General features: G+C 37.8%; 1 protein-coding gene across 11 annotated transcripts in view; it reads left to right on the forward strand.

Moving 5' to 3' along the window:
* The window catches only part of ROCK2 (Rho associated coiled-coil containing protein kinase 2), a 161,807-nt gene that overhangs the window by 82,601 nt on the left and 52,101 nt on the right, over positions 1–27,105 (forward strand). For all 11 annotated transcript variants that reach the window (XR_011526737.1, XR_011526738.1, XM_070574462.1 and 8 more), the window contains 2 exons: positions 4,176–4,313; positions 21,729–21,989. Coding sequence is in view for 9 of the 11 variants with exons in the window: in XM_070574462.1 (XP_070430563.1) it covers positions 4,176–4,313; positions 21,729–21,989 (399 nt within the window). In the remaining 2 variants the exon portion in view is untranslated. The remainder of the gene's footprint in view (positions 1–4,175; positions 4,314–21,728; positions 21,990–27,105) is intronic.

Here is a 27,105-nt window from a genome sequence, read left to right on the forward strand (position 1 = left end):
GTTAAACCCTTCAATGAATTTTCCAGTTTAGTTATTTTTCAGTTATAGAATTTCTAGTTGGTTCTTTTTTATAGTTTCCATTTCTCTATTGATATTTCCTTATGTTTACTCATTGAGACTGTTCTTTTCATTTTTATTTAACATATTTTCCTTTAGTTCTTTGAATATATTTATGAGATATTTTAAAGCATTTGTTAGCTAAATCCAATCCAACATCTTTTGGGGTTGTTTTCTATTGACTGATTTTTTCTTGATGATAAGTCACATTTTTCTTTTTAACTATTGATTAATTTTTAAATTATATACCAGTCCTTATGGTTATGTGATAGAGACTCTGGATTTTGTTATTTTTCTTTGATGAGTGTTCATTTTCATTCTAATAAGCTGTCCAGTTACTTACTGATGACCCTTAACTTGTTCAGGCTTAATTTTATACTTTGTAAGTGTAGATGTGTGAAAAGACAAAGTTGTTTCCCAAATCTTTTTTTTGTTTTTTTTTAAGATTTTATTTTTTTCCTTTTTCTCCCCAAAGCCCCCCCGGTACATAGTTGTGTATTCTTCGTTGTGGGTTCCTCTAGTTGTGGCATGTGGGACGCTGCCTCAGCGTGGTCTGACGAGCAGTGCCATGTCCGCGCCCAGGATTTGAACCGACGAAACACTGGGCCGCCTGCAGCGGAGCGCGCAAACTTAACCACTCGGCCACGGGGCCAGCCCCCCAAATCTTTTTAACTGGCAGGACTGAAGCTCCAAACTCTGCTCCCTTTTCGATCTTTTAGGGCTTGGTATTATTAGACTTTGTTAGGAGTGCTAGAGTAGGTTTTGCTTTAGAGCATAGTTGTTTCTCCTAAGATGTCTCACCCTGGATCTCAGGAAATTAGCAAGGTTTCTCTGCTCTTGTTTGGCTGGAAATTGAATGTTCCTCTAGTGCTGTTTAACCTCTAGTGTCTCTGTTCTGTTATCAACCCTATAGCGGTTGCTCTCTTGTAAACCTTGGGTACTTTCTCTTTGAATAGTCCAGCCCTTAGTCAAGGACTCACATGGGACTTCTGGGGACCTCCCTCTACATAGCTTCTTACTTTCCTGTTTCCTGTCCAGCATAATCCAGCTGTCTCATCTGTCTTGAACTCTGATCTCTGCCTCTTCAACTCAGCAGGACTGTTGTGCTTAGCTTAGATGATTGCTTGTTGTCTGCTGGTTGGAGTATTGCCTTCAAGCAGGGTGTCTGGGCAGTTATGAGGCTGACTTGGTGAGTTTCTCTTTTCTCAGGGATTATATAGTCTTGTGCTGCCTATTTTACAAAGCCAGAAAACAGTTGCTTCATATGTTTTGCAATTTTGTTGGTTGTTTATAGTTGGAGGGTTAGCTGGTACCATTTACTCTGTCATAGCCAGGAGTGTATGATTTTGAGTGATACATGTTTGTGTTTATTGTTTCATGCTAAGACTTGTCTGTCTTTTCTATTAGTGATTTGTTCTAGTCCATTCAACAAGTAAAATTCCTTACCTGGGTTTTGTTAGTGGTGAAAAAACTCTACTAAAGAGGTACAGCATTGTATGATTTTCTAAAATATTGCATTTTATACAGTATCTGATCTGTAAAGTGTGATGATTCTTCCATATCTTCTTGAAAGGGCATGATCATTTCTTTGGTTTACCTTATTTTTATTAATATAAGTATTGATTCTAAATGTGGACAGTACTTGACAAAAACTAATTAGAAATGTTACCTGTTGAATTTTTCTTAAAACTAGAAATTAGTAGTTTGGCCAGTTATCAAATAAAAAACTTTTTGAAGATGTTAATTCATCAATTATTTGCAAGTGTCTATTTTAATTGCCAGTGCTGGCATTGTACTTGGTACTGAGGATAAAATGGAGAAATAAAACAGGCATGAATAATCCCTACCTCTGTTGAGCTTACATTCTAATATGGGAGATAGACAATAAATACAAGGAAATGACGTCAAAAAATTACGAGTTACAGTATTTGCTAGGAAGAAAACAAATGGAGTTCTAAGGTAGAGAACTAAGAGTTTGTACTTTAAATAGGATGGTCAATCCTTTGAGGAGTTTATATTGCAGCTGAGTGGAGAAAGGTGCTAGTCTCTGGGGAGGAGAGGTGAAGTCAGGAACTGTGATGGATTTTCTAGTACCTTCTCAGTACCTGTAAAGATTCTGGAGAAAAGTGTATTAGAGGAATGAAAGAAGGTAAGCATGCCTGAAGTGTGAACATGGGGAAGAAAATGACAATATTTAAATTGGGAAGGTGGGTGTAGGCTAGATCATTTAGGTCTCTGTAGACTGTCATCAGGAGGTTGATTGCCTCTTAGATTCTTTCCTCCAACCCTCAGTAGGGTGACCAGATAATTTGTACAAAATGTGGCATACTTCTCATTGAAAAGGAGCACTAACTGAATGGAAGTCTGGGTCGACAGATGTAATCTGGCCCTGTTTTGGGGAAAGCATCCTAATTGTGGGTATGCATATATAGAAATAGCACAGGATAAGTGGTTAATAATGTGGATTCTGTATGCAGACTACCTTTAAATCTTGATTCTACCATCTGTATTAACCTCAGGCAAGTTACTTAATTTCTCTGTGCCTCAATTTCTCATTTGTAACATGGGGAAATATTGCCTCATTAGGATTGTTATGAAGATTAAATAAGACAGTACATCTATTAAAACACACTGTGCCTGGCCCATAGTAAGCACTCACTCAGTAAATTCATTCTTTCAGCAAATATTTGTTGAAAGGGTATTATGTGCCAGGCATTATACTAGGCACTGGGGACTAAGCAGTGAACAAAAACAAAAATCCTTGCTGTTGTTGGGCTTAAATTCTCCAGTGCCGAGAGGAGGGGAAAAAAAGCATTGCATTGCATTGTTCTAGTGCACTCAAGCACAAGGAAGAGAGAATGGAATAGGGAGCGTGTGGGCAGGAGAGGGGGCGATGAGGTGAAAGTTTAAGTAGCTTGATCAGAGTAGGTCTCACTGAGAAGGGGACTTCTCAGCAGGGATTTGGAGAAGTGAGGGATTGGGTCCTGCTGTAAGAGGTGATTCCAGGCAGAGGGAACAACACATGCAGAGATGAGATGGGAAATTCTTAGGGATTTTTAAGCAGAAGAGTGACAGGAAATGCTTTATGTTTTAGAAGGATCACCAGTCTGTGGGTGCGTGAGAGTGACAGCAGGGAAACTGGTTGAGGCCATGGCAGGTAATTGAAATAAAAGATGTTAGACCAGGGTGGTATCAGTGGAGGTAGTTATAAATGGTTGGATTCTGAAGCTGTTTGAAGGTGGGACTGACATGGTTTGCTGATGAGTTTGATGAGCTGTGTGAGAGAAAAAGAGGAGCCAAAGGTTTTTAGCCAGAGCAACTGGAAGGATGAAGATGCCACTTACTGAAATAGGGAAGAATGTAGGAGGAATAAATTCAGGGGTGAAGATTTGGAGTTCAGTTTTGCACATTGTATTAGATATCCAAGTATAAATGTTAGCAGTTATTATTTATTATTAATTATCCAGTAAATGTTAACTATTATATAATTCATTAAATATTTATTGACTCTGTAGTTTGTTATGTTATATTCTAGGATTAAAATTATGGTCAAATAGACACTGTCCTTGCCCTTAGGGAATTTACAGTCTAATGAGGAAGATAAGAATTGATCAAATAACCATATTATTGGTGGTTTTTCCCTTAAAAAAATAACCTTTTAAATAGGATACCTAGAAAGAGGTAGGGATGACTTAATAAAATCACAAATATCCCCTGATAGCTAAATTTATTAGATTCTTATCGTCAGATAGTGAGGGATACATGTACATATCTTATAAGTTTCTCATTTAACAATATCTTATTCTTAAAATTGGTTAGCTTAATTAGCACAAGGGAATGAAGCTTCATGAATTCAACTTTATTTAGATGAAATGAGATAATTGTATATTGAACCTAGCATTTAAAGGTATTGTATATTTCATGAAATATTTAGGCTGTTGGGATTTTTCTCCTCTTTCTTTCATTAAAAATGTTATGCTTTTACTTTTTACTAGTTAGCTACGGATAATTTTGTTTTGTAACTAAAATCTTTAATAATAGCATTATAGTACGATCTGTTGTTTCCCTTTCTCTCGTAAAATTAAAGTATTACTTTTTGCGTTTTAAAAAATCAACAGGTTCGTCACAAGGCATCACAGAAGGTTTATGCTATGAAGCTTCTTAGTAAGTTTGAAATGATAAAGAGATCAGATTCTGCTTTTTTCTGGGAAGAAAGAGATATTATGGCCTTTGCCAACAGTCCCTGGGTGGTTCAGGTAAGCATACTAACTTTTACAAGTTTTTTATAAGTGCTTATTATTCATAAGAATTGATTTGCATGCTAAGTCCTATATCTCATTCACATAGTGACAGTGCAGTTATTTTTAACAAGATCTGATTCAGTATGCTTGTTTAATATTCCTAAATACTATGTCATATAGACATGATGTGTCACACTTGAATTGGCGTAGGGAGGCAAGTATTACTTGCAGCTTTTTCTTTTTTAATTCCTTTTTAAAGAATTCGATTGGTCACCAGTATGCCATAATCCCCTGCCTACACTTTCTCATGATTTACATAATAGGAACAATAATCAGCCTATCTCTAAAAGAAGAAAAAAAACTTCCTACAATAAAAAGTTTGAAAATTCACCTACAGTCCTTTATATGTTACCTATAATATAAGACCTTATTGGGGTTCCTAATTCAGCCTCTTATTTGACTGCAAAACAAGGAATTTATGGTTCTATTTTGCCACCTTTTCAATTATAACCCTCACCAGCTTTGCTTCTATTAAAAAAAAAAAAGATTTTTTATGCTAATATCTAATTCTGCAGACATTTTTGAACAGGCGTCATGAGTAGGATTAGGTATATACCAGTGCGTGTTCAGAATGCTTAAATGATCTGGGAGTTTGATACCCTGCTTGTGGAAGGCAATTTGGAGATAAAGTTTGTCATAGAGATGATTATGTAATTTAAATGCTCATTGCTAGTGCTTTTTTTAATGAGGTTGAACCTCAACCCTCCTCCTCCTCACTTTGTTTTTTTTATTGCAACCAGTGACTAGAAATTCTGATATGTGCAGCTAGAACTAAAATTTTTGTCACAGATTGTATGTCGTGATAATTTACTTAGCTAAGGAATGATGGTCATAAATGAAGTATTTATTCCACTTTTAGCTTTACATTGCTTTCATAGTAACAAACTCATTGTCATTTCTAGTTTTTCATTTCATAAATTTGTGTCTTTAATTCTGCTAAGTGGACCTTTTTAAAGTGTTCGTTGAGATAGAGTTAATGAATCTCTGGAAGCAAATCAACAGTGAAGCATTGTACACTGGGAAAAGTAACAGATTATAATCCTGGCTTTCATGATTTTATCTCTGTGGTAAAGTACGTTTCATGTATCTTTTTTTCTTTTTAAGATTTTATGTTTCCTTCTTTTCCCCAAAGCCTCCCAGTACATAGTTGTCTGTATTTTTAGTTGTGGATCCTTCTAGTTGTGGCGTGCCTCAGCGTGGCCTGATGAGCGGTGCTAGGTCTGTGCCCAGGATCCGAACCCGTGAAACCCTGGGCTGCTGAAGCAGAGTTCTCGAACTTAACCACCTGGCCACGGGGCTGGCCCCTATCGTTATGTTTATATGTATGAAATGTGTAACTCTTTTGGAAAACTTGTCAAAATGACTAACATTTCTATTTGTGTCTTTTATTATTCACTGATTTCAGTATATTTATAGAGTTGTGCAATCATCACTACTACCTAATTTTAGAACATTTTTTTCTTTTTTTTTATTAAGGTTATGATAGTTAATAACCTTGTGAAATTATAGTTGTACATCATTATTAGTCATGTTGTAGGTACACCACTTCACCCCTAGTGCCCTCCCCCCACCCCCGTTTCCCCTGGTAGCCACCGATCAGTTCTCTTTGTCCGTAAGTTAACTACCACCTATGAGTGGAGTCATACAGAGTTCGTCTTTCTCTGTCTGGCTTATTTCACTCAACATAATACCCTCAAGGTCTATCCATGTTGTTGTGAATGGGACGACTTTGTCCTTTTTTATGGCTGAGTAGTATTCCATTGTATATCTATATATACCACATCTTCTTTATCCAATCATCAGTTGCTGGGCACTTAGGTTGGTTCCATGACTTGGCTATTGTGAATAATGCTGCGATGAACATAGGGGTGCATGGGACTTTGGGAATTGCTGATTTCAGGTTCTTAGGATAGATACCCAGTAGTGGGATGGCTGGGTCATAAGGTATTTCTATTCTTAACTTTTTGAGGAATCTCCATACTGTTTTCCATAGTGGCTGCACCAGTTTGCATTCCCACCAGCAGTGTATGAGGGTTCCTTTTTCTCCACAGCCTCTCCAACACTTGTCACTCTTGGTTTTGGATATTTTTGCCATTCTAACAGGTGTAAGGTGATATCTTAGTGTAGTTTTGATTTGCATTTCCCTGATGATTAGTGATGATGAGTATCTTTTCATGTGTCTGTTGGCCATCCGTATATCTTCTTTGGAGAAATGTCTGTTCATGTCCCCTGCCCATTTTGTCATTGGGTGGTTTGATTTTTTATTGTTGAGTTGTGTGAGTTCTTTGTATATTATGGAGATTAACCCTTTGTCGGATAAATAACTTGTGAATATTTTTTCCCAATTAGTGGGCTGTTTTTTTGTTTCAATCCTGTTTTCCCATGCCTTGAAGAAGCTCTTCAGTCTGATGAAGTCCCGTTTGTTTATTCTTTCTACTGTTTCCCTTGTCTGAGAAGACATGGTGTCTGAAAAGATCCTTTTGATACTGATGTCAAAGAGTGTACTGCCCATATTCTCTTCCAGAAGACTTATTGTTTCAGGCCTAATCTTTAGGTCTTTGATCCATTTTGAGTTTATTTTAGTAAACTGTAAAAAAGAATGGTCGATTATCATTCTTTTACATGTGGCTGTCCAGTTTTCCCAGCACCATTTGTTGAAGAGACTTTCTTTCCTCCATTGTAGGCCCTCAGCTCCTTTGTCAAAGATTTTCTGTGCATAGATGTGTGGTTTTATTTCTGGGCTTTCAATTCTGTTCCATTGATCTGTGCATCTGTTTTTGTACCAGTACCATGCTGTTTTGATTACTGTAGCTTTGTAGTATGTTTTGAAGTCAGGGATTGTGACACCTCCAGCTTTGTTCTTCTTTCTCAGGATTGCTTTAGCAATTCGGGGTCTTTTGTTGCCCCATATGAATTTTAGGATTCTTTGTTCCATTTCTGTAAAGAATGACATTGGAATTCTGATTGGGATAGTGTTGAATCTGTAGATTGCTTTAGGTAGTATGGACATTTTAACTATGTTTATTCTTCCAATCCATGTGCATGGAATGTCTTTCTTTTATACCCTGCAACTTTGCTGTAGTTGTTGATTGTTTCTAATAGTTTTTCTATGGATTCTTTGGGGTTTTCTATATATAAGATCGTGTCGTCTGCAAACAGCAAGAGTTTTACTTCTTCGTTGCCTATTGGGATTCCTTTTATTTCTTTTTCCTGCCGAATTGCTCTTGCCAAAACCTCCAGAACTATGTTGAATAAGAGTGGTGAAAGTGGGCACCCTTGTCTCGTTCCTGTTCTGAGAGGGATGGGTTTCAGTTTTTGTCCGTTGAGTATGATGTTGGCTGTGGGTTTGTCATATATAGCCTTTATTATGTTGAGGTACTTTCCTTCTATGCCTATTTTATTGAGGGTTTTTATCATAAATGGATGTTGGATCTTGTCGAATGCTTTCTCTGCATCTATTGAGATGGTCATGTGGTTTTTGTTTCTCATTTTGTTAATGTAGTGAATCACATTGATTGAGTTGCGGATGCTGAACCATCCCTGTGTCCCTGGTATAAATCCCTCTTGATCATGGTGTATAATCTTTTTGATGTATTGCCGTATTCGATTTGCCAAAATTTTGTTGAGGATTTTTGCATCTATGTTCATCAGTGATATTGGCCTGTAGTTTTCCTTCTTTGTATTGTCCTTGTCAGGTTTGGGGATCAGGGTGATGTTGGCTCCATAGAATGTTTTAGGGAGTGCTCCATCTTCCTCTATTTTCTGGAATAGTTTGAGAAGGATAGGTATTAAATCTTCTTTGAATGTTTGGTAGAATTTTCCAGAGAAGCCGTCTGGTCCTGGACTCTTATTTTTGGGGAGGTTTTTGATTACTGTTTCTATTTCTTTACTTGTGATTGGTCTATTCAGATTCTCTATTTCTTCCTGATTCAGTTTGGGGAGGTTGTATGAGTCTAGGAATTTATCCATTTCTTCTAGGTTGTTCAATTTGTTGGCATATAGTTTTTCATAGTATTCTCTTATGATCCTTTGTATTTCTTTGGTATCTGTTTTGATTTCTCCTTTCTCATTTCTAATTTTATTTATTTGAGACCTCTCTTTTTTTTTTTAGTGAGTCTGGCTAAGAGTTTGTCGATTTTGTTAATTTTTTTGAAGAACCAACTCTTTGTTTCATTGATCCTTTCTACTTTCTTTTTTGTTTCAATATCATTTATTTCTGCTCTAATTTTTATTATTTCCCTCCTTCTGCTGACTTTTGGCTTTGTTTGTTCTTCTTTTTCTAATTCTGTTAGGTGTCGTTTGAGGTTGTTTATGTAAGATTTTTCTTGCTTATTGAGGTGAGCCTGTATTGCAATGAATTTCCCTCTTAGGACTGCCTTTGCTGTGTCCCAAATAATTTGGTACGGTGTGTTTTCATTTTCATTTGCCTCCAGATAATATTTGATTTCTTCAATAATCCATTCAGTAGCATGTTGTTTAGTCTCCACATTTTTCACCCTTTCCCAGCTTTATTCTTGTAGTTGATTTCTAGTTTCATAGCATTATGATCAGAAAAGATGCTTGATATTATTTCAACCCTCTTGAACTTATTGATGTTTGCTTTTTTCCCATGATATGGTCTATCCTTGAGAATGTTCCATGCGGGCTTGAGAAGAATGTGTAACCTGCTGTTTTTGGATGAAGTGTCCTATATATATCTATTAGGTCCATCTGATTTAATTTTTCATTTAATTCTATAATTTCCTTGTTGATTTTTCTGTCTGGATGATCTGTCCATTGGTGTTAATGGGGTGTTGAGGTCCCCTACTATTATTGTATTGCTGTTGATGTCTCCTTTTAGTTTTGTTAATAGTTTCTTTACGGATTTTGGTGCTCCTGTGTTAGGTGCGTATATATTTATAAGTGTTATGTCATCTTGGTGGAGTGTCCCTGTTATCGTTATATACTGCCCCTCTTTGTCTTTCTTTATCTGTTTTGCTTTGAAGTCTACTTTGTCTGATATAAGTATGGCAACACCTGCTTTCTTTTGTTCATTATTAGCTTGGAGTATTGTCTTCCATCCCTTCACTTTGAGTCTGTGTTTGTCTTTGGGGCTGAGGTGTGTTTCCTGGAGGCAGCATATTGTTGGATCTTGTTCTTTGATCCATCCTGCCACTCTGTGCCTTTTGATTGGAGAGTTCAATCCATTCACATTTAGAGTGATTATTGAAACGTTGGCCTACTGTTGCCATTTTATCACTTGTTTCCCAGTTCTTTTGCATTTTGTCCTGATGGAGAGCTGTTACTTTGTGTTATTGTCCTTCTGCTTCTCTCCTTTGTTCTGGATTTTCTAACCCCTTTCCTTTTTTTGATTTTTCAGGAATGAGGTTCTTCCTGGGCATTTCTTGAAGAGGAGGTTTTGTGGCGATGAACTCCCTTAACTTTTGTTTATCTGGGAAAGTTTTTATTTCTCCATCATATTTGAAGGATATTTTCGCTGGGTAGAGTATTCTTGGCTGCAGGTTTTTGTCCTTCAGAATTTTGAATATTTCATTCCACTCTCTTCTAGCCTGTAAGGTATCTCCTGAGAAATCTGCTGATAGCCTTATGGGGTTTCCTTTGTAAGTTATTTTCTTCTGCCTGGCTGCCCTTAGTATTTTCTCTTTATCGTTGACTTTTGCTAGTTTCACTACTATATGCCTTGGGGTTGGTCTTCTTGCATTAATAAAGTTTGGAGATCTGTTGGCTTCTGTCACATGAAGTTCCATCTCTCTTCCCAAGTTTGGAAAGTTCTCAGCTATTATTTCTTTGAACAGGCCTTCTACCCCCTTCTCCTTCTCTTCTCCCTCTGGTATACCTATAATCCTTATGTTGCATCTTCTAATTGAGTCGGATAATTCTCGGAGACTTTCGTCGTTTCTTTTTAGTCTTAGTTCTCTCTCCTCTGTCTGCAGCATTTCCATATTCCTATCCTCCAAATTGCTAATCTGTCCTCCGTATTATCATCCCTACTGTTCAGAGAGTCCAGATTTTTCTTAATCTCCTCCATTGTGTTCTTCATCTCCAGTATTTCTAATTGGTTCTTCTTTATAGTGTCAAGCTCTTTTGTGACATAGCTCCTGAACTCATTGAGTTGTCTATCTGAATTCTCTTTTAACTCGTTGAGTTTTTTAATAATGGCAGGCTTGAAATCATTGTCATTTATGTTATAGATTTCATTGTCTTTGGGATTGATTTCTGGGTGCTTATCATTTTCCTTCTGTTCCGAGACTTAATATGTTTTTTCATACTGCTTGATGGTGTGGATTTGTGCCTCCGCATAGAGATAGAGTTTAGTCGCTGCTTCCACTTGTTGCGACTGGCGTGTGGGGTGGCAGCTGTTTAGACTGCACCAACCAGAAACCCTGTCAGCTGTTACTGACTGGACCTGGACCCCTTCTCATAGTCACAGTGGTCCTGTGGGGTCCCTCGTCAGTTGTGGGGGCAATCGCAAGGGGGCCTCAGGCTGCTGGTGCCTACTGTTGCAGCCCACTTAGACGTGCTCCCTCCTTGGGGTCTGTAGCAGTGTTATGGGCTTTCCCAGCAGCCGGGAGCAGGATCACCTATAATCGCAGCTTTGTCACTGACAGAGCCCAGAAGATCACGCTTGTCCACTATAGGTCCCAGCAGAGCTATGGGTATCTTCTGCAGTCTGTCGTTAGCTCACCTAGCTGTGCTACTTTTGCCCCAGGGTCTTCCCGCCTTGCGATTGCCAGTCGGGACCTCTCCACTAGTGCTGTGCAGAGGCTTTCGCTGAGGCTGCTGTAGGAACCTGGAGTTCCCCCCTGGGCCACGTAGCCATTTCACTGGAGCTCCACTCTGCCCCACACCACTCTCACGGGATATCTGGGAGCCCCTTGCCTCGTCTGGGACACGACCAGAGTCCGTGTGCCTGGCGGTGGCTGGTAAGCTGCTGCCTTGCAGGGAATTCTGCTCTAGGGAGCTTCCTGGTGTTCCGAATGCTGGGCGGGGCCTCCCTGCCAATGACGAGCAGAGGCCCTCCCTGCCAGGGGGGGTGCAGGACCCTGGAGCCTCCCCCAGGGCCACAGAGCCGGGTGCTGGAGCTCCACTCAGTCCCCAAGCATGTCCACAGGAAGTCCGGGTGCCCCCTGTACCGACCCGTGCACGGCCGGAGACTGTGGGCCCAGCAGCAGCTGGCTGGCTGGTGCCATGTCGGGGAATCTGCTTGCCGTGGGCTTCCCTTTGTTCTGGTTTCTGGGCAGGGCCTCCCTGCTAATGGTGAGCAGAGGCTTTCCCTGCCGGGGGGGTGCGGGACCCCGGAGCCTCCCCCCGGGCCGCAGAGCCGGGCGCTGGAGCTCCAACCCCATCCCCAAGCACGTGCACGGGAAGTCCGGGCACCCCCTGCACCGACCTGTGCGCCGGAGACCGTGGGCCCAGCAGCAGCTGGCCGTCTGGTGCCATTCCAGGGAATCCGCTCGCTGGGAGCTTCCCTTTGTACTGGTTTCTGGGAGGGGCCTCCCTGCTAATGGCGAGCAGAGGCTTTCCCTGCGGGGGGGTTGGTGCAGGACCCTGGAGGTTCCCCCTGGGCTGCAGAACTGGGCGCTGGAGCTCCACCCAGTTCCCAAGCATGTCCGCGGGAAGTCCGGGCACCCCCTGTACCGACCTGTGCAGAGCTGGAGACCATGGGCCCAGCAGCAGCTGGCGGTCTGGTGCCGTGCCGGGGAATCTGCTTGCTGGGAGCTTCCCTTTCTTCTGGTTTCTGGGCAGAGTCTCCCTGCTAATGGCGAGCAGAGGCTTTCCCTGCCTGGGGGGTGCGGGACCCCGGAGCCTCCCCCCGGGCCGCAGAGCCAGGCGCTGGAGCTCCAACCCTGTCCCCAAGCACGTCCACAGGAAGTCCGGGCGCCCCCTGCACCAACCCATGCGCCGGAGACCATGGGCCCAGCAGCAGCTGGCGGTCTGGTGCCGTGCTGGGGAATCCGCTCGCTGGGAGCTTTCTTTTGTTCTGGTTTCTCGGCAGGGCCTCCCTGCTAACGGCGAGTGGAGGCCTTCTCTGCCGGTGGGTGCGGGGCCCTGGGGATTCCCCCCAGGCTTAGACGTAATCACGGTGGGGGGGGCTTGGGTAGGGTTGTTGTCACCTGTTTCCACCATTGCTCCGCTGGTGAGTGCACACTCCCGCCCTTGGTGTATGGCGATGCTATGGGGGAGTCCACTGGAAGAGAGCCTCTTGCAGGAGCTAGGCTTTCCGGGGGTTGGGGGTCGGAGAGTTTTCACCTATTTCCACCTCCTCCCAGGGGGAAGTCCATCCACCTTCCGATGTATAGCAGCATGAGTCTCTTAGGGGTCTTGAGATGCTATCTGGATATCCTTTGTTAATCGGTGAATGTCCAATTGGTTGTACATTCGACAGGGGAGAGACAAAGAAGACCACTCATGCTGCCATCTTGGTCCTGCTCCTTCTCTAATTTTAAAACATTTTTATCAACCTCCTAAAAGAAACGCTGAACTGATTAGCAGTTATTCCCCAATCCTCCCTGGCGCCAACCCCTGGCAATCACTAGTCTGCTTTCTGTGTCTGTGGATTTGCCTATTCTGGACATTTCATATAAATGGGATCATAAATATATAGTCTTTTGTGACATCTTCTTTCAGTTAGCATAGTGTTTTCAACATTCATTCATGTTAAAACATGTATCAGCACTTTATTCCTTATTATGGCTGAATAATATTCTATTGTATGGATATACTACATTTTATTCACTCACTAGTTCTTGGGTTCTTTCTGTTTTTTTGCTGTCATGAATAACAACACCATGAATTTTCTTTCATATGGATTTTGGCCTGTATGTTCACATATTTCTCTTAGCGATCTACCTTGCAGTGAAATTAATGAGTCATAGGATGCCTATAATTAGTTTTGGTAGATTATTTCAAACAGTTTTCTGAATCTCAGTTTTTATTGTTTAATCACTATTTAATATTTAATTGTATGAAGGCCCCCATAATTCACTATATTCTCATTGGAAATAGCTCTTTTCATTTTTCTTATATAAATTATGGTACGTATAAGTCTTTGACCCATCCGCATTTCTTAGAGATATATTCTTAGTGCAATTTGAATTCAATAGATAAATGTTGCCACAATTTAAAAACTTGTTCCTTTGCTGGTGGAGAGGACTTTTTTTTTAAGCCATCTATATATCTAGTTTGCTGTGTTCTTTCCCTGTTTTTCTAGTGTCTTTTTTATGGTAAACACTTCCTTGCGTTCTTTTACAGTTTGATATACCTGAATAGGTGTATCCACAAACACTTCAGTTCACTTTTAGGTTTTTTCAAATTTAGGTGTATCTTTTAAGTCTCTCAATCTTGAGTTTCCTTCTTTTTCTTTTTTCTTTTGTCCCATCAGTTCACTTGTTGAAGGAACCTAGATTTTGCCAGTTTCATCCTTGTGTAGTTTAACATGTTTCTCTCTCATTTGTATTTTTGTAAGTTGGTTGTTAGATATAGAGGCTTAATCAGAATCAGGTGTGATTGAGAGCTGGCAGGACAACTTCGTGGATAGTGTTTTGTTCTATTGGGAGGCTAATATTTGGTTGTCTCTCTGTTATTTTACCAGCTATTTGTGCTCAGTGTCTAGATCCATTAATTTATTAAGGATTGCAAAATGGTGATATTCCAATTCTATCATTCTGTCTTGATTATAGTGACTGGAATACTTCCATAAATAAAAATATTCCCCTCATTTACTAATTGGTTTACCCAGTAGTGCGGTTCACAGAAGTGGGACAGGATAAATGTTTTATTCTTTCCTTATATGCACTAGTTTTCAAAATAAGGGATTAGGTTCCTTTTATCCTCTAAAGGTGACCAATTTTGAAAGAGTATCAGTTTAATTAAACTCATGGACTTAAAACCTATTTGATGTATTTCAGTCCTTTCAACATCTTATTGATGTTGAAATTGTGATATCTGTGGCAAGTGGGATCCTGTTAAGGTTGGCTCCTGAGTCCTGTCCTTTTTTTTTTTTTTTTTAAAGATTTTATTTTTTTCCTTTTTCTCCCCCAAGCCCCCCGGTACATAGTTGTGTATTCTTCGTTGTGGGTCCTTCTAGTTGTGGCATGTGGGACGCCACCTCAGCGTGGTTTGATGAGTAGTGCCATGTCCATGCCCAGGATTCGAACCAACAAAACACCGGGCCACCTGCAGCGGAGTGCGAGAACTTAACCACTCAGCCACGGGGCCACCCCCAGCTCCTGATCCTTTTGACATAGCCTTGTAGTCTTTGATAGCTTGCTTGCTATCTGATATGACAAATAGCAAGGTATTCCAGACCTGTCTTGTACTTTTTCTATCCTTGACATGAATTTAACCATGCTTGTAGGTCCCCATCTTTTGTACATGTTTGAGTATTTCTTTGGAATAGATTTCTAGCATTGGAATTGCTAGATCATATAGGTATGGACATTTGATATTTTGATTGATAGTGCCAAATTGCCTTGTAAAAAAAGGTTTTTACAAGTTTATATTACTCTAATTGTTTAAAAGATGTTTTATTTCACTGTATTTTTAGCAAATACTGGATATTGTAATTATTTTAAATTTTTATTAGTCACATCCTCAAGAAGTAAGATGTTACTGTGTCAAGCTGCATTTCCTTGATTACTTAGACATTCAGCATGTTTCATGTTTATTAGTAGTTTGTATTCCTTCTCCATCACTTATCTCATTTTTCTAATGAGTTGTTTTTCTTGTCTTTTTTTTAGATTTTATTTTTCCTTTTTCTCCCCAAAGCCCCCCAGTACATAGTTGTATATATTTTAGTTGTGGGTCCTTCTAGTTGTGGTATGTGGGACGCTGCCTTGGCATGGCTCGTTGAGTGGTGCCATGTCCACACCCGGGATTTGAACCGGTGAAAGCCTGGGCCACCGAAGCAGAGAGCATGAACCCAACCACTGAGCCACGGGGCCAGCCCCTTGTTTTTCTTTTTTTAAGTTGATTTGTTAGCATGCTAGTAGATCCTGGATATTAATCCTTTAGTATATATGTTGGAAATAATTCTCTTGGACTATTACTTGTCTGTTCGTTGAATTTTTAAATTTAGATGTAGTCAAATCTATAAATTGTATATTTTGATTCTTGCTGGGAAATGCCTTCTGCACCTTGAAGATTATAAAAATATCCTCTTATACTTTAACTTTTTTATGTTTTCATTTTTGGAGGGGAGTCTGTTTGTAAGTTGCCAGGAATTTTTTTTTTTTATGTGAAGTAGGATTTGTTTTTCACAAATGGGTGGCCAGTTTTCCCAATGCCATTTGTAGAAAAGCCCATCTTTTCCCCATGAAGTAAACAAAATGTCCTGTATATCATAGACTAAATTACCAATACACATGAATTTCTCTTTTGTCTCTGTTCCGTTACTTTGACTTGTTATTTGTTCCTGCTCTAAAATCGTATTGTTTTAATTTCTGTAGTTTTTCATATATTTTGATTTCTGGTAGGGGAAGTCTCTTGTCACTGTTCTTCTTTTATAATATTTTTTTGTGGCACTTCTTAAAAATTTTCTCTGTGAAGTTAGAATTTGCTTTTCATTCTATTAAAAAATACACTTATGGTTTTGACTTGCATTGCTTTAATTGGTAGATTTTTTTTTCTTGAAGAAGATTAACCCTGAGCTAACATCTACCTCCAATCCTCCTCTTTTTGCTGAGGAAGATTGGCCCTGAGCTAACATGTGTGCCCATCTTCCTCTATTTTATATGTGGGATGCCTGCCACAGCATGCCTTGATAAGCGATGCATAGGTCTGCACCCAGGATCCAAACCGGCAAACCCCAGACTGCCAAAGCAGAGCACATGAATTTAACAGCTGTGTCACTGGGCCAGCCTCAACTGGTAAATCTTTTGGTTGTTTTGATTATTTTGGAATATTGGGTCTTCCCATAACAATACAGTATGTCTCTCTGTGCAGAGCGTGATTTTCAGTAAAACCATATTACATTTTCCCCCAAGATAGGTTCAGAAGAAACTTATGCATAAGAAAACTAATTTTTAAATATGTAGATATTGCAAAATGCAAAAAAATATATCTTTGGCTCTGTCTTTCAGTATAGTGATGAAAAGTAGAAGTTTTTCATCCTTACCTTTTTTATTATTATCTTGTTTATTATTTATTATTTTATTTTTATTCATTTCAGTGGCTAGAACTCTAATGTTTGTTAAATCTGATGTTTGCTGAATCTTTCTGGTTAAGACAGTAAAGGGTTTGGCCTGTCCAACTATTCATAGCTTAGCAAGTATTTTTTATCAGGAATAATGTTAAAGTATTTGAAATCCTTCCTTCAGCATCTTTTAATATGGTTTTCTTGTTATTATAGTACACTAAAAAAAAATAAACTTAAAGGTAGTGTAAAATCTAAAGTGAATGCTATTTGCTATGATGTGATATTCTCATCAGATTACCAGATTTGATTTACTAAGATGTTAAGGAATTTTCCATCTATTTGCATAAGTGACATTTGACCTTTAACTTAATTTAATTTAATTTTTTTAACATGGGCTCTTCTGGTTGGATTTCATATCTAGAAGACAGTTGGGAAGCACACCAAATTTTTTCTGAGCTGCAGTACAGTTTATATAAAATAGAAACTATTCATTCCATGAGGCTGGGTGAACTTGCTTTTTAATGGTGTATTTTTTAGTTTTTAAAATTTATTGTAAATTTCAAACACATCCCAAGGTAGAAAGAAAGTATATTGAATCCCCATGTACTCTTCAGGCAGTTTCAGTAGTTACCAACCATGGCCCATCTAGTTTCAGGCATACCAGAAATTGGCAAACTTTTTTTGTAAAGAGCCAGATAGTAAGTAAATATTTTAGGCTTTGTGGCCCAAGAGGCAAAATCAAAGATATTATGTAGGTACATATATAATGAGAAAAAAATTTGCACATTTTTTATTGATAAAATTCAAAAAACATAACAGTAAGTACAGTTTTTAAAAATACAGATCTATTCAGGAGAAGAATGAAATAATTTTTGGGGGGCAATAACATTTTTGCTTAATTGAAATTCACAATTAGTGTTTCCTCGCAAAATTGATTGCAGATGTTCTGTTAATGCTGATGTGTAATAAGATTTTACATATTCATCTTATTAGAAAATGTCTTTTCACACAGGTAGGTACCAGCATATGATTTATTTATTTATTTATTTATTTTTAAGAGAAAAACTAAAGTTTATTGACATGGATAGCTCATGTATACATGGGAGATCCCCAGGGAAAAATGAGTAACTCAGAGGTAACTTTAGAATTCAGAGTTAAATACCATCTTAATAGGGACAGGAGTAGGGGCATGTAGGCCTCTTAGGGGACAGTAAATGATTTTTATAAAAGATGAATGGGGCCTTGGAAGAATAGATGGGAGATACGATGGTTTGTGACAAAGTTTTTCTGAGTGTGTACACTTGTAGCCTCCTTTCCTGTGATGAGTCAGTTTTCCCTGGTTGATGAAACTCCCAAGAGGGGATTTATGACAATCAAGCTCCTTTTGGGCTATCCGTCTTTAGGCAGATAAGAGTTCAGAGAAAGCCTGTCCCTGCATTTGCTGTTTTCCAGGAACCTACAGCTCAAAATAACCAGTACACCAAAGAGGTGTATTTCGGGGTGGCATATTCTGCTACCCTTCATCCTATAATCTGCAACAAACTTAGATGTTGCTTTTATTTTTTAATTAAGATTATGATAGTTAACTACCTTGTGAAATTACAGTTGTACATTATTAGTAGTAGTACATTATTATTAGTAGACTTTATTTTTAAAAGGCAGTTTTAAATTTACAGAAAAAGTGAGCAGATAGTAGAGAGCTCCCATATACTCTCTGTACTGTTTCCCTATTGTTATCCTCTTACTTTAGGTACATTTGTTACAATGAATGAATGAATATTGATATATTATTATTAACTGAAGTCTATAATTTATTCAGATTTTCTTAGGTTTGTTTTTTCTTTTTGGTGAGGAAGGTTGGCCCTGAGCTAGCATCTGTTGCCAGTCTTCTTCTTTTTGCTTGAGGAAGATTGTCCCTGAGCTAACATCTGTGTCAATCTTCCTCTATTTTGTGTGTGGGATGCTGCCACAGCATGGCTTGATAAGTGGTGTGTAGGTCTGCTCCTGGGATCAAAACCTGCAAACCCTGGGCCACCAAAGTGGAACCCATGAACTTAACCCCACTATACCACCAGGCTGGCTCCCAGATTTTCTTAGTTTTTACTTAATGTTCTTTTTCTGTTCCGGGATCTCATCTAGGATAGTATGTTACATTTAGTTGTTATATCTTCTTAGGCCCTTTGGCTGTGATAGTTTCTCAGACTTTCCTTGTTTTTGATAACCTTTACAGCTTTGAGGATTACTTGTCAGTTATATTGTAGGATGTGTATGCTCTTCTATTGGAATTTGATGTTTTTCTTATTGTTTAGACTAGGGTTATGGGTTTTTGAGAGGAAGACTACAGAGGTAAAGGCCATTTTCATCACATGTCAAGGGTACAGGCTAACGCACTATTTATGACTGTCGATGTTGACCTCAAGCATATGATTTTGAGTATATTCATTACTTGGAAGGCGTTTATAGAATTATGTTAAATTCTTCTCTTGATGTTTACCTTTTAGCAATGTCATTACATTACAGGTAGCAATGTCATTACATTACACTTCCAGTTGAAGGTTAAGTTGATGTTCCTCAATTGCCAAGTTTAAACGGATTTTGAAATGTGGATCTTTCCTTTGCACTTACATTGAAGTCCAAAAGATGCTGCTGGAACTGTGGGACTGTAGTTTGAGCTTAGAAAATATATCCACTGCAAATTTGTGTAGGAATGGAGATCTCACTTCTTGTTTTGATTTTGGTAGCATGGGAAGTATATAAAGTAGCTTGATGTCATCAACATGATTGTACCACAGTAGAAGTTTTGCATATAAGCACTATTTTGCCTTGTCATTTTAGGTTGTATTAATTAAGAAACATTATCAAGTGTGCGGCTACAGCTAATTTCCAGAACTATTCAGTGTTCGATAATAGTGGTTGAGGGTGGTTCTTCTTGATCAGACAAATTTCAGTCTTGGCTCTGGACTCATATAATTGCAGGAAAACTTTACCACTGTTAAGCTCTTGAACTGCTGTCTGGTAGAGTGAGTCGGGATATTCAGCTCTATTTCTGACAAAAGTTCACAGAACTGATGCTGATGGTTAAGTCCACAAGAGCACATGATACTATCAACGCTACTCATTTATTAACACATGAGGGATTTAAATATATTTTCCACAGTGTACCTCTTGATCGGTATTGCAAAGAATAAACCATCGACTTTAAACATCATATGTTCTCACAGCTTTGTAAATCATTTGCCTTGTTTTTATATTGATATTGCCCCCAGTGTCCTCAACTCTTTGAGCAGCTGTTGTTGCTGAGAGATTAATAGTCTTAAACAAATTGATTTTCTCTAGACACATTTCTTCAGCTGATACAGTCACACATAATTAATTCACTGTTGGTAACTTTTCTTGTTTGCCTAACAAGCTATCTGGAAACTTTCTTTGGTTTCAATCTTACACACGTTCAGTATATTTAATTTTATTCTTTTAATTTTGAAGTACTAAAACATTACAAGAACTCTTGAAATACTTTCAGTTCTCCTACCCACTTTTCTCACCCTTTCTTCCTTCTGAGAGAGAGCTGCTATTCTAAAATTAATATGTGCCCTTCTACTACTCAATCCCTCTCTCCCTTCTTCCCAACTAGATTTTCTACCAACCTTTTAATGTCTCATATGATTGTTGAGTGATCAAGGTTTTTATTTACTTTTTAAGTCAGTTTATACTTTCTGTAACTATATCTGTCTTCTCTTTCACTTTTCTATTTAATAAAGTATATGTAAATTTTTGTCTTAACATGCTTTTTATTTATAAAATATACCTCTTTTGGTTTTCTTTTTAATTATTTTTTTTTTTTCACTAGCTCCTGTTTTCTTTGGATTTATATTGTTCTTTTCTAGTTTCTTTATCTGCCTAACTTTTATTGTTGGTCCCTATTTTCCGATAAAAATATCTCTTTGAATATTGGATAGTGAGAGGATAAGGAGAGATAGCTATAAACACATTTGAGGCTATAAATTTCCCTTTGATTTCTGCTTTAATTTTATCATACTTTTTTTAAAAAAATGGTTTTATTTGTGACATACACAGAAAAGTCTGTAAAACAAACAGCAGAATGATTTATCACAAAGCAAATATCCATGTATTCACTACCCAGGTCAAAAAGTAAATGTTGCCAGTACTCCGGAAGTCCCCTTGTGCTCTTCCCCAGTGTCTATCTCCATGCATTCCCCCGAAAATAACCACCCTTCTGACTTTGGTAACCATTTCCCTGTTTTTCTTTCTAGTTTACCATCTAAACAAACACTCGAAAACTATAGTTTTCCTGTTGCTTGAACTTTATATAAGTGAAATCATTGAATATTTCTTCTTTTGTGTCTAGCTTTTTTGTTCAACATTATGTTGGTGTGAGTTACCCAGGTTGCTATAGTTAATTTCATTACTGTATTTTACTCCATTCTATGTATGTGTCTATCTATATATATACACACACACAAACCACAATCTGTTGGTATATTTTCAAAATTTACCCCTGTGAAGCTATTGAACTGCTGTGTGGTAGAGTGAGTCAGGATATTCAGCTTCTATATCTGACAGAAATTCACAGAACTGATGCTGATGGTTAAGTCCACAAGAGCACATGATACCATCAACGCTACTCGGTTTATTAACACATGAGGAATTTAAATATATTTTCCACAGTGTACCTATTGATGAGTATTACAAAGAATAAACCATCGACTTTAAACATCATATGTTTTCACCAGCTTTGTAAATCATTTGCCTTGTTTTTAAATTGACTATTGATATTGCCCCCAGTGTCCTCAACTCTTTGAACAACTGTTGAGCAGCTCTCTTTGTGACTTATGTGCAGTAATTTGTTTTCAGAAATGTTTTTTTTTGTTATGAATTCTTCTGTCATTCTTTCACCTTTTATGTTCCTCATTCTGTTGCTCTTTTAAAATATTTCTATTTAAATAGAATCCTGTATTCTTCCAGAGGGAAAAAGATTCATTTGTGCATATTTTGCTAGTAAGCCTGAAGAAGATATCCGTGTAAAAGTTTTGTCTATTTTTCTATTAAAGGTGTCCACATCTAAAATCAAAGATTTCATAAAGTTCAATTCTGTTTTGGTTATAACATAATTTGTCTTTTTAAATCATAATAATGGTTTTTGGTTTTTTTCTGTTTATGGTTTTGGTTTTCTTTCTTTTTTTTTTAACTTTTTTTCTTCCTGTTTTGTTTTCCAGCTCTTTTGTGCCTTTCAAGATGATAAATATCTGTACATGGTAATGGAATACATGCCTGGTGGAGACCTTGTAAATCTTATGAGTAACTATGATGTACCTGAAAAATGGGCCAAGTTTTATACTGCTGAAGTTGTTCTTGCTCTGGATGCCATACACTCCATGGGTTTAATTCACAGAGATGTGAAGCCTGACAACATGCTCTTGGATAAACATGGACATCTAAAATTAGCAGATTTTGGCACATGTATGAAGATGGATGAAGTAAGTAACAAGCAAGTAAAAAAAAAAAAAATGCTAGGTTTTTTTTCTTTAGGAAGATTAGCCCTAAGCTAACATCTGCTGCCTATCCTCCTCTTTTTGCTGAGGAAAACTGGCCCTGAGCTAACATCCGTGCCCATCTTCCTGTACTTTATGTGTGGGACGCCTGCCACAGCATGGCTTGCCAAGTGGTGCCATGTCTGCACCCCGGATCCAAACCTGTGAACCCTGGGCCGCTGAAGTGGAACGTGCACACTTAACCGCTGTGCCACTGGGCCAGCCCCAAAATGCTACTTTTTTGAGAAACAAAAAGAAAAGAAACACTTCAAATCTGGACTTCATAATTTTAAACAAAAATAAATTTAGTTTTGCTAACTGTAGTGATTCAAACAAAGTAATAAAATATCCAAATCAAAACATTTCCTTTACTAATCATTAATCTAGCTATAAAGTACTTTATTAGTAGATTTGGTGAATCCAAGAAAAATAACTTAGATAACTTAAATAGTTATTTGCCTCATAGAATGTTAACAAGCATTTGCTACCAAAAAAACCTAATTCATGTGTATAATGATCAAGTGAAGAAGTAGGACACAAAATATAAATTAAGGTACATGGGTATTTCCATCACCATTATTGTTTCTGTATTTGTCCTTTAAAAAAAAGAGGTAAGGTGGGGCTGGCCCCGTGGCCAAGTGTTTAAGTTCATGCGCTGTGCTGCAGGCGGCCCAGTGTTTCCGTTGGTTCGAATCCTGGGCGCCGACATGGCACTGCTCATCAAACCACGCTGGGGCAGCATCCCACATGCCACAACTAGGAGGACCCACAGCGAAGAATGTACAGCTATGTACTGGGGGGCTTTGGGGAGAAAAAGGAAAAAAATAAAATCTTTAAAAAAAAAAAAGAGGTAAGGTAAGAAATTTGTGTTACCATCTTCTACCAACCTTACCTGCATGAACCACATAGAATAAATTTGGGACATGATCTATTGTAGAGCTTTATCTGTTGAACAGTTCATATTATGATTAATAGATTCAGTAGCATTAACCTCATAGCTAATTACGATGTTGATTTATTTTGTTGCAAAATGTGTATCTCTTGGCTTTATCTCTATAAGTATACTGTAATTCCTGGCAGTAATTCCTGATGGGAGGGGTCATGTTTTATTTTCTTTGTATTCTCTTGTTAGATCTAAGGGGTGACTTGCATATATTAGATTTTCTAAATGTTAAAGTATATTGACAGCAAACTGGATATCATCTTTTGTATGGGTTTTATAACCTTCCAGGATGGTTATATAATGAATCTTGTTTCTTTTTAGTTATCTTGTGAAGGTGTTTATTTTGAATTAACCTGATTTTCTTTTCTCTTTACTTCTTATTCATGCCAACTGTGTGACATTCACTTTTATTGATTGTTCTGCCTTCATAGCAATCCATATTCTTCCAAGCTCAGCTCAGGTTTTACCTCCTTTGGAAAGTTCTTCCTGATATTTCTCATCTGACTGATCACTCTTCTAATAATGTCTGCAATGTCTTTACTTACTTAGGATTTGTCCTGTGCCTCATAGGCCATATTCATCTGTCTAGGTTTGTATCCCCGAGCTACCTGTCTAAACCGTAACATCCCTTTACTTTTTTGGTTTTCTTCATAAAGTCTGTTACTGTGTCTGTCTTCTGCATACCTTAATCAATGTTTAGTAGGTGGAGTATTTGTGCCCAAAGCTCCCTCTTGTGGCATTTATCATAATATAGTATGAAATGATTAACAGTGAAAATTATCTTTAATAAAAATAAAGTATGAAATAATTCCCTAATAGAATGCTAAACTTTTTTATGTCTGTTATACATAGTGAATGATGTTTATGTGCTGCATTTCCGTCACTGTATTCTGAGTTTAATTGAACCAAAAACCTTTTGGAGGCTGCAGAAAAATAAATCATACCACATGTTTTTAGGGTGGGTAAAGGTGGTTAAGGAAAGAAGGGTGCAGAGTGTGAGAATATGAAGAACAGGACAGAATATGGTATTTACAAAATAATTTTACAAGCATGTAAGCAAATAATAAATTCAGCTATTTAAATATCTTAAATTGTCTCTTTAAAAGGCAAAATAAAATATAGCTTCTACAATTTTGTTTACTATTTTTTAATTCTGGTACATATACTTGAGTTAATTATACTCCTTGGTTCACAGCTTGTTGTCATTAGTAGTCTACACAAAAGCTCTATCTTGTTTTTATTATATTTTCCTCTTTTTAGTTTCTGTCTTATTCTTTCCCTAATACACAGCCACTGTAATGTGTTTACTGTATGCTCTTGCAAACTGTTAGTTTAGTGTACATATGTATAAATAGTATAATGGTATGGATATCATTTTGGTTACTTTTTTTACTCTACATTGTTTTATATCTATTCCTGATATATGTAAATTAGCTCATTGCTTCTTAGTATTCCATAGTATCTATCTACTGATTTTACTTATAATTTCCCCTTATGGTAGATTCCTAGGTCACAACCAGCTGCCTGCAGCCTATGTTGAACATCTTCATACATGTCCCATGTGTATTCTGACTAGGGTTTCCTCCAGATATAAATCTAGAAAAGGACTACTGTAGGAGCCTGCCTGGTGGTGTAGCAGTTAAGTTTGTGCACTCCGCTTCAGTGGCCCGGGCTTCACCTGTTTGGATCCCGGACATGGACCTACACACTGCTTATCAAGCTATGCTATGGCAGCCATCCTACGTATGAAAAATAGAGGAAGATGGGCACAGATGTCAGGTCAGGGCCAATCTTCCTCAGGGTTAAAAGAAAAAAAGAGACTACTATATCAGAGGATGCATAAAGTATTACTGGTCTCCAGAATGGCTGTAAGTGTTAGAACCTCTTGCTAGTAGTGCATGAGTGATCCTGTCTCCTCATATCCTCCCTCACCCTTCCCATTATTCACTCTCTAAATCTTACCAATTCCTCTCTATATATGTATACACGTATAAAGTAGTATTTTTTAAAAATTGTATTTATCTTATAACTAATGATGTCAAACCTTTCCTCATATACTTGATATTCATTTCTCTTTTGTGGATTACCTGTGTTGTATATCTTTTGACCCTTTTAAAATTGACTTCTTGTTGATGTGCAGGCATTCCTTATATAATCTAGATAGTAATTCCACAGATATTGCTGATATTGTCTTCAGTCTGCTACCCATCTTTGTTTAAACAGATATCCTTAATTTTGATGTAGTCAAATATTTTTTTCAAATACTGAACTTTAAAAATATTGGGGTTTTTTTTTTGATCCCAAACCTTCATTCCTCAAGTAATATTAATAACGAGGACAATTATATAATGTTGAAGAACAAAGGAGTTTTTAATTAAAAACTATAGTACATAGAATTTAAAATTTTTGTGTTAGTTGTTAATGTCAGTAGTCTTGTTGCAAGTTTCAGCTTCATCACTTTGTTTGCCTTTGATTGTTGTTACAGTCTCAAAGCCATTAGAGATGTTCATAGTTTCATTCTCATTCATCTGTACGTCTTTAGAAGGGGTCACAAACTAGAGCACAGGGCCAAACCTGGCCTGTGGCTTGGGTTTGTACAGCTTCTACGCTAAAAATTGTTTTTCTGTTTTTAAAAACATGTGATAGAGACCCTGTGTGGGCCACAAAGTCTAAAATATTTACACTCTGGCCCTTTACAGAAAAAGTTTGCCAACCCTTTATCTGTCATGTAGACAGAGATGCCCAAATTATTTTTTAGCTCTTCTGGCTTCCTATAAAATATTATGCCATGGATTAAAGAAGAAACAAAACACAGCTATAAAATTATAACCTCCAAGGACTAAAATAATTTGTTACTATCACAATTAAGAGTTCTATCATTGATAAATTGTAGATTACACAGTTTTCTGAATGCTGTCACTCTTTTTCTCTCTGAAGAAAATATCTGGATGTGAGTGGAAGTTACAGTGTAGTGTATTTACGTCTAGATGTATCTCAATGACAGCCAAGAAGTTCTGCTATTTAAAATTACTTGCATTAACTTGATTAGTTGAGTTCCTCTTTGCCTGTCATACATTTCATAGCAAGCTTTCTACCTTTTAAGGCACATTTTATGTTAGTATTTTAAATTACCTGAAAATAGTATAAGATTTTATCTATTAATATTCTAGTGTATACCATTTGATTAAATTGAGGCTATAATTTTTAAAAAGCTAATTGGTAAATTGTTAATGTTCCTAATTTTTCTACAGGTGACATCATTGTTTAAAATATAGGCATTTCTACTCACGTTTCTGCAAAACCTCATTTTCTGCAAAATTATACATTTGAAAGAACAGGTTTATGGAAGCAATAAAGACAGACCATTGAAGAGCTATGCAGCTTTGTAACCAGAGCCGTAATGAAAATAATGATTGGTACCCAGGCTGGTAACTAAAATAACAGGCAGCTTTGTGTGCCTCTGGACACTATACAAGGCAAACGGAAATGGGGTTCTAAACTAGGTGGGCTGCTTTTTAGATAGAACACAAGCAGAATCAGGACCTTCCAGTAGCCAAGAATCTTAGAAGGCAAGGATATGCCTCTCTGAGAAAGGAGCCCCTGGTGCAAGTGCTCATTTTTAATTATTGAAATGGACTGAATAGGCTCCCGTCTATGTCGCAGTCAAGGTGAGGCTTTTAATACTTCTGATAATTAAGAATTCTGGTAATAATTTTTCTTTTCCACTTTCACAGGAAGCATTTTGAACAGTTTCTTAGACCAATTCTAAGATTTGTCATCCACCAATTTTGTGTTTTCAGTACATCTCTCAATTTATGATATTTTGTTAATTATAAAATACCAGATATATTTAGCAAATACACATGTAATCTGATCCATTTAAAATAAAATACTTTTGCGGGCCAGCCTCATGGCTGAGTGGTTGAGTTCATGCGGTCCGCTTCCTGTGGCCCAGGGTTTCGCTCGTTGGGATCCTGGGTGCGGACATGGCACCGCTTGTCAGGCCATGTTGAGGTGGCGTCCCATGTGCCACAACCAGAAGGACCTACAACTAAAAATACACACCTATGTGCTGGGGGGGATTTGGGGAGAAAAAAATCAGGAAAAAGAAAAAAAAGG

Source organism: Equus przewalskii, chromosome 14, assembly GCF_037783145.1.
Source record: "Equus przewalskii isolate Varuska chromosome 14, EquPr2, whole genome shotgun sequence".
NCBI classification, from domain to species: Eukaryota; Metazoa; Chordata; class Mammalia; order Perissodactyla; family Equidae; genus Equus; species Equus przewalskii.